This window comes from Periplaneta americana, chromosome 6 (genome assembly GCF_040183065.1).
Source record: "Periplaneta americana isolate PAMFEO1 chromosome 6, P.americana_PAMFEO1_priV1, whole genome shotgun sequence".
Lineage (NCBI taxonomy): Eukaryota > Metazoa > Arthropoda > Insecta > Blattodea > Blattidae > Periplaneta > Periplaneta americana.
The window spans coordinates 60,745,993-60,758,233 of record NC_091122.1 but is presented as its reverse complement, the minus strand read 5'-3'; the positions used below and the strand labels follow the sequence as shown (position 1 = coordinate 60,758,233).

At 34.2% G+C, this 12,241-nt stretch overlaps 1 protein-coding gene across 2 annotated transcripts in view; it reads right to left on the bottom strand.

The window, feature by feature from the left end:
* LOC138701364 (DNA ligase 1-like) overlaps window positions 1-12,241 on the bottom strand; it is a 60,278-nt gene that overhangs the window by 33,093 nt on the left and 14,944 nt on the right. For both annotated transcript variants that reach the window (XM_069828185.1, XM_069828186.1), the window contains one exon: window positions 1,264-1,553. In XM_069828185.1, the coding sequence (XP_069684286.1) occupies window positions 1,264-1,553 (290 nt within the window). The remainder of the gene's footprint in view (window positions 1-1,263; window positions 1,554-12,241) is intronic.

Below are 12,241 nucleotides of genomic sequence, written 5' to 3'. Positions count from 1 at the left end.
CTGCATCTGGAAAATCTGCTATGTGCATTTAACAGATTTTCAGAAGAACGAAAAGAACATCACTCCTAATTCCCTTTATTTTTAAAGCTACTTTCGGAATAATTTCATAATTTTTTATGTAATGATTGAAATTATACAGAGTAGCTTTGAAAATCAAGGGAATTAAAAGTGATAATACTTTTTTCTCCTAAAAAGTATGTTTAAATGCACACAGCGGATTTTGGAGGTGCAGTGACGAAATGAAAACCTAGTTACTAAGCAGTCAGTAGTAATTATTATTGACTGAAAGATAGTACAAATGAAATTGTAGAGATATAACATTATTCTTTACAGCTTCAAAATTACATATAAATGCAATAAAAAAATAGCTGTACAGACTATATTTTTCAACTATACAAATAATAGAGAAATGAACAAAATATCATTTACCTGTTAATATCTTTTCATGGACTATAAAAATACATAATTATGATAATGTTGACAGAGAAACTCATCTCGAAGATTTTGAAAGAAGAGAATTCCAACCAACTTAATAATATAACAATACAGAAAGATGAATTAAATCCTCAAAACTAAATGTAGTTCCACAGATAGAAATATTAATATGTTTTTAATCTTTTTGCAAATGATTCAATAGAATGAAGCAGAAAAAAGTATGATGACTTCGACATTTTTCATTACTGGTAACGAATATATTTCGAAAGTTAAGTCCACCATCGTCTTTATGACAACAAAAGGGACATCTATTTTGTACTTGGACACACACACACGCACGCACGCACGCACACACACACACACACACACACACACAGAGGATTCTTACTCGTTGGGGTTTGCAGCAAGCAAATGTAGCTGTCGGTATCAATCCCAAAGAGAAATCCCTTCTCATTCCACTTCTTTGGATCATCTTGAAACGAAGACACAGCAATCTTCAGAATGCTGTAATTTCCCTTTTCATTACCAACAATGAAAAATGTTTAACCTACATGTCTTTCAAATTATTCTTACATATTTATATAAACAAAACTAATGGGCGTCAATCAAATTTTCTACAATTTAAGAGGTTAGTGAAATTAATTTTGATTTTATATAGCTCTCCTCTCCTGTCATGAATTGACTTAAGATTCCTAAAACAACTAGAGTTTCAAGTACTCAAGGTGGTATCATTCGCACGTGCACAGGAATCACCTTCCAGCAAGATAATCATGTGACACAGCAATATTATCAGATACAGTAACCAAGTTGTATCTCCTCTCTAATTACCTTGGTCCACTTGGAACTTGAAAATGAACTTTGTCAATAGCTGTGTGAAATCCCTTAACCATATCTTTAGAAACTTCTGGATCAGGAAAGCGAATAATAAGACTCTTGTTACGCAAGCCTTTCATGTGAACTGCTTCCTCCTTCAGAGCGCGCTCTGCATCTTCTTTGTTCCAAGGCCGTGATGGATAACTCTGTGACATCGGTCGTCGTCTACTGCCTTTTGACCTCCTTAGAGTTTCTTCAGGTTGTTGTTGCTGTTGTGTCTGCTGCTTCTGTTGCTGCTGTGACTGCTGTTGATGTGCAAACAAAATATCTAACAATATAATTGACAGGTAAATTAAGTACATTAATACTTCACTAGAAGCATTTCTCTATTTATCTGTAGTAATGTCACGAGAGGTCTGAGATCTGCCGATAAATCTCAGACCTCGAGTGACATTTATTAGGACTATTTCGTGAATAAAATAAAAATGTAAATAATATATCCCTAAAATTCGATCACAAAATGTTAATAATTGTACATTTACGAATACTTAACCTATTCAGACATTGTGAAGTTGAAATAGATGAATATCGATTACTGCAATAAGGAAATTCGATGTTATTATTCAGTAATGCCAATTGAAAAAAGCAAAATACAGGTTTAAAAATGTTAATTACATATACTGCACTTTCCTCTTATTATTATAATATATATGTTTTCATTATCTGCTGAAATCATGATTTAATTCACAATTTTATAATATAATGACAGTGACCTGATTAATACATTAATTAAATGAAGAATTGTTGAAAACGCAGTTATCTAATCTGAATGAAGGAATGTAATTTTTTTCAGATAGCCTACAATGGACATGGAATTAGAAGATGAAGATGTATTTTATAGGCTACAGTCATAAGTTTAGATTACCTGTGTGAGCAGGACCAGTGTCAGCTGTGCCTTATTTCGACGGTTACTACGTGCTACAGGAAATAATTTTTTATAGCTCGACAAACGCATTCTCGCTGTAGTGTGTAACGGAACTAAGGCTGCATCTACACAGTTTAATATTCCTATCGCATATCCATGCAATCTGGGAAGAATATTGAAAGAATCAAGTTTAAAACGTACGTTAAATTAAGATGCATGAAGATTTTATGTCTACATGGAGTGCTGTTTTGAACATCGTCTTCACTGCGTAAATATATTAATTAATATTAAATATTAATCTTGCATTCATTGCTTTAAAGTTGAAAGAAAAATTTAACCGTGTAGTTGCATCTTAATGTATTCATGATCATTGATTTACGGGGGAACAGTTGGCGACAATGATTAAACAAAAGAACGACCATGTGATAAATTGATAGCGATAAATCTAGCTGCAAAAATTATCGCAAAGTGTGACTGTGATTGGTTGGAATTCAAAATTTCATTACACTTCATTGGTCGAAAATGCAATGACGTCATATAAACGAAATAGTCATTTCAAATTTATGTAATACAATTTCTACACATTTTCCATTAATTCAATTTCCTTAGTGTGGTGTGTATGACTTTACTGTTTTACAATTCTGTGGCCGGGAGGAAAAAGGTCTTAAGTCAATTTTTTTGCGAACATAAGATTTTTATATATTCTGAAAGCAGAAACAATTCTCTACAAGCTGGTAAAAGGGTGAAAGTCAAATAAGACTCCTGACTGGATTTATAGAGCGTTACCAAATGTCCTAAGTACTTTTCGAATCGAGCACACACAGAATACAGGACTTAAGAATATTTAATACTTTATTTCTTACAAATCATCACATGTTCACTTTCCATGCTTCCCTATTAAAAAGGTCTAACTTGTATTTTAGCCATTTTATCACATACTGATGCCCTTTCCTTTTAAAACTTTAAGCATCAGGGTAAACAGTCCTATAATTAGTTAAGACCCATTTTGCATTCCTAATAATTTACATTTCTCATTTATTTTGACATGAAAAAGGTCTTAGTTTGGGTTCTAGTCTTAAAAGGGCTTAAGTGCGGCTATTTTTGGAAATAATCAAGAAAATTGTTAAATGACCAACATTACCTATTTTAGAAGAAATATAAACAAATAATATCCAGGAAAAACCTCTTAATTAAAAAAACTCTATAATTGACACCAATTTCAATCTTTCTACTGCTCTCCTGAAAAGTATAAAATTTTTACTTAAGACCTTTTTCCTCCTGGCCACAGAATTTATTTTCTTGAACTGTTATTCAAAACATGTATGCAAATGAAATAATTTAATATGCACTGAAATAAGATAAACTTTCGTTTTCTGAACTGCACATGAAAGGCATCCTTTATAATCTCTAAAGTAAGCCATTTTACTTGATTGATACAGTTTAACTACAAGTTTAGATAAAACAGCTATATCTGTAATGCAGTAATTTCTAATATTTTCTATCTACAGAAAAGGGGAATTAAAAGTGATATGTTACATTATATTTGGCCTTGCTTCAGTGGTTCACTCACATATACCAAATTGGTTTAGAGTCGACAATAATCCTCTAGTGATGAGCAGACATCGGATTCTAGGGCAAATGCCTATTTTGTTTCTTTAGGAGAAAAGTAAAAATAATTATTAATATTTGTGTTTCATGGAAATTGAAAGGTATTCAAAGAGTTTTATAGTGCCCTAAAATGCCCTAAAACGGTTATTAGAGCCTAATTTGTTAATATTCGCCTAAAAATGCCTAACTCACTGTAAAGTTTCGCATTTTACTCTTACTTTTTATAATTTATACATGCATTCACTGCGAAATTTAAGGCATTTAAAAAGTGGAAAGTTTGCTTCACACCGGCCATGAAACCATTGATAAAGGAAACAAAATGTTTTGAATCTCACGACACTCGCAATAGATTTCACCGAATTTAACATGTTTGGAGGCATAAATGCCGACAAAGAACCAACCTTAGTTTTGAAGCAGGCAACAATCACAACATGTGCTGCTACCGATTCAGAGATATACTATACTATAAAAATGACTGTTTTCGGTCTGAAACCGATTAGCTGTACTGCCCTTCAGAGTGTCATAAAATCACAATTTTTGGAGAAAGAGTGTTTTTGAAATATTTATGAAAAGTCGTAAAACTGCGAATTAGTAGGGTAAACCGTTACAAAATATTTAAAAGAATGGCCCTCCTAGTGTTAACACTACCAGGAAATGCAACAATAAGTGGAACTTTGTATTTTTGTCCAATTGAATCTCAATAACAACGGTTCATTTGAATGCTCGTTAACAGTTGCTCTTTCCCTCACCTTATTTGTGTTGAGAATTTTGAGTGGTAGGACGTTTTCCTGTGAAGTTTAATGCGATAATGCTGAAAAATATAAGTGCAAAATCTACATTGATCCGGCAATGGCTAACAGAATATTCAGAATTCACTTATGATGGAAAAATAATATTCTGCAAGATTTGTAGCAAACAGGTATGTAACAATAGTTGAAATATATAAATTCTATTAATTTTAATGAGTAGGCCTATAATATTTATACATTGACTGAGCTATCCTGAGGTATAATTCTTTTTAAGACCACTACACTTTAACCTTTTAAATTCCGATAGTTAAAGTATTTGCAGGTCATTAAAATTTTGATTGTTCGAACCCACTAACTCTGTGATAGAAATACGGCAATACAACAATTAGGATTTTATTTTAATTCAGTTTACTTTACATTTTTAGATTTCGCAAGAAAAGAAGTGCCACCTAAAGCAGCATGTGCAAGGAGCGGCTCATAAGGCTAAAGCTCAGCAGAAAAATCAACTACAACAAACTTTACTAACACAGCCTACTTCATCCAATCTCAGCAGCAATTTCTATGCTGATTTAACCAGAGCGTTTGTTGCTGCTAACATTCCCTGGAATGCAATTGAAAATCCGGTTTTAAGACAGTTTTTACAAAAATACTGCAAACAAAATATCCCATCTGAGTCGACCCTAAGAAAAAATTACTTAGACAGAATATACAATGAAACTTTAGCTTCCATTCGGGAGGATATAGGTGATTCTTACATATGGGTCTCTGTGGATGAAACCTCAGATCCTATGAATAGGTATATAGCAAATATGGTAGTAGGAAAACTTAGTCCTGATGGACCTTCGATTCCACACCTCGTATGTGTTAAGGAACTTTCGAAAGTGAATAGCCAAGCCATTGCTTATTTTGTAAATAAAGGCCTACAGTCTTTATACTCAGGTAATATAGACGATTCTAAAGTTCTGTTGTTTTGTACTGATGCTGCCTCATACATGGTTGCTGCAGCTCCACTTCTTAAAACATTTTATCCTAACCTCACGCATGTAACCTGTCTAGCACATGGCCTTCACAGGGTTTCTGAAACAATCCGGAATGAATTTCCTCTTGTCAATTCGTTTATTTCTAACACAAAAAATGTTTTTTGTAAAGCCCCATCCAGGATTTCAATATTCAGAGAGAACTTTCCAGATATCCCACTCCCACCTCAGCCGGTTGTTACACGATGGGGAACCTGGATTCAGTCAGTGGTGTATTATTCTAAGTATTTTAAAGAAGTGGTCACAGTTATTGATAAATTACCTGAAACTGATAGTGCAGCGTGTGTGAAAGCAGTGAAAGATTGTCTGAATGACTCACGAGTGAAAAACGATATTGCCTACATAACATCAAACTTTTCTTTCATACCTGCAAGCATTGAACAATTAGAACGTGAAAAACAATCTCTTTGTAGCCAAATAGCAATAGTAAAGGAAGCTCAAGTGAACATACATTCTGCTTTGGGCGAAACTGGGAAAAAAGTTAAAAATAAGTGGGACAACGTATTAAATAAGAATGTAGGATTTTCATTGTTGGAAAAAATATCAAGAGTGATATCGGGGGAAAGTGTAAATGTTCCAGTAAGTATTGATGTTTCTATTGTACCTAATTTAAAATTTGCGCCTCTCACATCAGTTTCGGTTGAAAGAAGTTTTTCTGCTTTCAAAATGATTCTCAGTGACAAAAGGCAAAGGTTAACTGTGGAGAATTTAGAAAAAATTCTGGTGGTGTACTGTGCAGATAATTATAATAAAGTCTGAGCATGGAACTGAATTTCAATAACTTAAAATGAGTAATCTTGATATCAATAATCATTGTTTCATTAGTTTCAATATATTAAATTTGTGCAGCTCTGTTTATAAATATAATATAGTATTCTTTTTTAATGTTTAAACATACTTTTTTGTGCGTATTTTAGTGTATAACTAAAAATTTCAGTGAAAGAAATAAGTATGATACCTTGATGTGCCTAAAATGCCTATTTTCATTAAAATAGAGCCTAATTTCACAAATTTTGAGCTTATTTTAGGCGCCTAAAACTGCAATTTTTAGTGCCTAAAAATCCGATGTCTAGTGATGAGATACTCTCCATTATCTGTTCTGGTCTGAGGAACTCAACACTCAGGTAAGATTTGCAATGAAACAATCTCTTAGCAAAACGTTTTCCCCTTATTACTATACTAAATTCACTATTTTATTATAAAGAAAACAGCCTACCCAATCTTGAAGTGAATTGCCAATCATATTAGTGATTTCAAATAATGATCCATTATTTCTAGGTAATTGTATTATTTTTCTTGGATATAATGACTTGAATATGAACAAAATACATCCAATATTTAAACAGAAATCACTGTACACAGATCGACACCATATCCAAAAAGCACTTTTTCGGTAACAGGGATGCTAAAAACGTGCATTTCCTCGAAAATCAAGAAATACATTTTTTGCATCATTACAATACTCTTTCTTTATGCTTTGTATACGAGAAAATAATACACAGTCATATTTTGATTAACTTCAAACAAATTAATTGCAATTTTTAGGACCAGCATGCCATTTATTACTTTATTAATAACTTTTATAATGTAAAAACAATTAGCCATGGCTGGAGTATTAGTTTCAATTGGTATCTTTTCTACAGGTTTTTACAAGGTATTTTTCCCTATGAATCATCATCATTGACAGAGAAGTAATCAATAGCTTCAATGAATTACTCATACAGTGAGTTGCTGTGATCAGGTGATCACTCTGTAAATAGAGAGAAAAGAAGTCTGGAAACATCACTCCCATTGTGACATAGTTAATATTTAATTTACGGAAGGGCAAGGCAGAGGTCCTTCAGCATTGCAGCCATATGGTCTATGTGTAGAGTTGACATGAACTGATCAGTAAGGCTAGGATTTTTATGTAATATCAACATGCAAAATATGTACATATTTATGTAACAATATTAGGTGAAATATGTAGTTAAATATGTAATATTACACAACAATTTCTTAAAATATGTAATATTAAAGTACATTAAAATTCCATTTTTATATAAATTGTACATTAAACATTAAGTTACTTCAAGCGCACTTCATTTCATTAATGATATTTTTTGCAAAATAAAGTGTGATACAATAATTAATTAATTAATTAAACATGTCGAAATTATATGTAAAATTTAATAAAATCCATTATTCTGTTTGAAAAATGCGAATATATACTAGACGTTACACAATTATTTTCATAGTCACTGTTTAAGCGATCTGTCCAATAAATATTATTTTATAGAACTCAATCTACTTACTTCATTTCGAAGTGCAATGAACTATCAGATACATCTCCAAGCTTTCCATTGTCATGGAATGCTGTCAGTCAGAGAGGATGTTTTTGTACGCAGAAAATGATCTTTCCACATCGCAGGACATTGCTGGTACAAATTTAAGTAGATGACATTTTTCAGGAGAGATGTCATCTGGAGGATTCTCTTCTTCCCCGCTGAGGATCTTGCACACTGCAGTCAATGTCGAGAAGCCAGGGTTTCTTCCCATAACAGACACAAATTTCTTCATTACTCCTATTCCAACAATCCCTTCAACGGCACTTAACTTTGACTTAACATCTTCCACAATGTCCAGTGATGTCTTCAAAGGCATCCCACGAGTTTCTAATTTTATATTGCTGTCAGCAATGAATCCAAAATTGCTTTGAATATATGCTAATTGGCACTGTACTTTAGAATCACTGAAGGCACTTTGGGCCTCTCTCACTGAAACTGCCGATTTCCCTGGAAACGAATCTATCACAGACTTCACTTCTTTAAAATGTTCACTATAAAAGCAGGCAGCCTTGATCCACGTACGCCACCTAGTCAGGACAGGTTCAGGGGGCAATTTCATATTTGGCAGTTGTTCCCTATAGTACAACACACATTGGGGGGCTTTAACGAACACTTTCTTGGTGTTTAAAAATAATGCTGTTCACTTGTGGATAGTTACTTCACACTTCTTCGGTGACACGTTGCAGTCCATGGGCGAGACAGGTGAGGATCAGTTCCCGCTTTTAGCATGTACGCAGCAGCATCAGAATAAAGAACAAAAACTTTATCTTCTTGAACGCCTTCAGGCCACAACACTTTAAGTCCATCATTCACAAAACGAGCCACTGTTGCATGATTTGTGTGTTCCAACACTTTTGAAGAAATCACAAAAGATGTGGGGGATATTTCTCCATCCAGCTTACCAATCACAAAGTTGGCGACATAGCGCCCTTTTATATCGGCAGTTTCATTGACGGCGAACCATATATAGTTATTGCCTATATAACGTCGCACATATGCAAGCGCTTCCTCATAACACAAATGCAGGTAGTTTTTTTCGGAGCGTAGAATCGTTAGGTATCTGCCTCCCGTAATACTTCTCCAAAAATGCGCGATATTTAGGTACCTGGAGTTTGTACCATGGGATATTTGCGGCAACCATAGCACTACACATGTCATGGAAGAATTCATTCCTTCCATTTGAAGACTGTTGCATTTGAGACAGAAGCACTTGCTTTTTAGATGTTTGCAGTGCTTTATTCTTAGTATGCAGGGCACTGCGGACATGTTGCTCAAGTTGGGATTTCATTGAACATCCTATCTTCTTATTACAAGCCTGGCACAGAACCACATCACCGTCAGTAGTGAACGAATCGTCTATTTTAACCCACGATTTTAACTTCGATGATAATTTTGACGCTACAGGAGCCATCACTTGTGAAATGCAATGAAACGCTGTGGTTGCCAAACCAATACTAATGTACAAATTTAAGAATAAATTTTGTGAGGTACACTTTTTCTTTGCGGGGTGGGAGGAAAGATAGCAACGCCCTTTCCAAACAACAAGTAGAAAAGGAGTGCCTCAGGCACTCACTGGACAACTAAAATAAAATAGGGTGGATGATCTTTCTACAGTAATGCAAATTGTGAAGAAGGAAAACAGGGTGTGAGGTAAATTCCCATACCTTTTTCTCTGCCAGTCCCTTTACAATTTCTTGGAATGCTGGAAAACCAGCGGTGTAGCTATCCTTATCTACGATATTGAGTAAATAGAATTCTTCCCTGACCATTTCTCAGCAGCTTTTGAATAGCTTGAAAAATCCGTTTCAGTGTCAGGTACCACAGTTTCTAATGTGAACAAATATTGCCATACAGACCGTTTTAAATCATATTGCTCTTACAACATTTTTATTTTAATTAAGAGACAGAATATGTAGTTTTACATAAAAGAAAGTAAAAATATGTAATTATTATCAAATATGTAAAATATGTAATGATAAATTTTCATATAAGGTGGGTAAAGTTCTAATTCGTGAACATTTATCATTTTTAGTTATGTATATGCAAAGGGAAAAAACATGTAATTACATACAAATCCTAGCCTTACTGATCAGTCTTGGAGTTACCACAGAGATAGACGCAAATAGTTCCCCAACAGTTACTAGACAAAACCTTGATAAAGAATTTGGTCTTATCTTGGGATCCCAAATCAGCACCAGTCCATCATCATGAACAATAAGTATGCAGCTAGCCATCTAGTATCATTTAAGTCTGAATGCCACAAAGTGCATACATTTTACAAAATGAAATAATGAGAAAATTGAAGTGAAATGGAGAGTGCTGGTGGAGTGAAAAAGGGAGGAAAGGAGCGAAAATACTCATCCTCCAATCACATCCACCATATTCATTCATTATTTCATTTATTTATTTATACTAACAGAGTTAAGGCCATAGGGCCTTCTCTTACACTCTACCAGGTCACAAAGTACACAAGCAGTGAAATTTAACAAAAAGTGAAAGAATAAAATACTAACTAACATATTACAGAAATTAAGAACAAAACAAGAGTTGACTCTGTACAAACTGAAAATAATACCATAAGCATGTTAATTAGTACAAATAGTTAACAGGGAAAATATAAGGAAGCATACAACAAATGTAATGGGGGGGGGGGGGGGGAAAACTAAATTTAAATAAAAGCCACAATAAAAAGCTATGACAAATTCATCTGGTGGTCAAGACAGTTCAGTGTTGGTGAACAGGAAAGGAAGAAAAAGATATTATTTACAAACCTGTTCCAGAGAAAAGGGCTTATATAATTGAAAGGAATATGAATCGGAGAAGTACAATTTTAGTTTATTTTTTAAATAGATAATATCCAACAGTCTCTGACATGCTGTGGTAGACAGTTCCAGAGATGAGCTGCAGAAATGATGAAAGATGAAGAGTAGAAATGTTCTGTGTTTAGGAATGGAGAGTGTGATATGGTGTTGTGAGTGAGTATCTATTGAGTGATATGAGGACAAATGTTGAAAACAAGAAGCTAGGGTTAGAGTTCTGAAGAATATTGAAGAGAAACGTAAGAGAGTGAATAGTTCTTCGCTCTTTGAGATGACTCAGGACAGCATATTTAGTGAAAGTAAGATCTGGTCAGATCTACAGATGTTGCAAATAAATCGAACACATGCATTATGAACACACTCTAGTTTTTTCCGTCAGTCCCATGTTAAGGTCAGTGAAGAGCGTATCACAGTAATCAAAATGAGGCATCAAGGGCGACTGTACTAAATTCTTCTTGAAAGCCAACAGAAGGAAATTTCGGACTCTTTTTTTTTTTTTTTTTGTAGAGTATAAATTTTTTCATAAAAAATATTTTACATATGTGTGTGATTTGAGTATTCCAACTTATATATATTTGTACGTCATCAGCAAATAGGATGTGTTTAATAGATTGTAATATGTAATTTATGTAAAACGTAGATGTCCAAGAACCGAACTCTGTGGTACACCTGCACCCATAATACACCACGAAGAAACTCGGTTACAGACTAGCACACATTGTTGGCATACTTGAAGGTAGGAAGAAAACACAAAACTGAATTTTCTGATTGGTTAAGGACTCAGAGCTTGCATAGAAACAGATCTATGTCAAATGAGTCAAAGACTTTCCTGAAATCAAGAAGTGTCAAAATGGTCAGTTTTTGTTTATTGGAGGCTTCCCATATGTCTTCCACAACTTTAAGTAATGCTGTATTTGTGCTATATCCAGTTCTGAAGCCTGTCTGATACTCATCTTGTAAATTGTGTTCATTCAAGAAGTCCGTCAAATGTTTGTGAACAATGTGTTCCAATGCTTTTGACAGGGTGGGCAAGATGCTTATAGGATGATAATCGTTGGGTTTAAAGGATTATTATTTTTAGGAAGGAGATGTATATAAGCTTTCTTCCATAGGGTCAGATATGTCGAGGTCATATGTAGACTAAGTGGACAGAAATTATAGGACACCTGGGTTTCGGGAAATGCAAAGCTGTAAGCTGTCTCTTTTCTCATTAGTGCATGAACCCACCATCACTTTGCAGGTATATCTGTAGGAGGACAGTACAGCTTGACGAAGACAGAAATTTGCTGGCAGTAGGGATAAATGCCAGGACTTAACAGATTATGAAAGATAGTGGTAGTGGATATACTTGATGCAGATTTTCTACAATCTTCATATCTGGTGAAAACGGCGGCCATTTTATGGTGAGAAGATCTGCAGAATGATCTTCTAGCCATGTCCTTGTCCTGAAAAATCTCATTGATCTAAGAATTTATGATGACCCTGAAAGAATTCAGATGGCCTAAGAATTGATGACGACCGTGAAAGA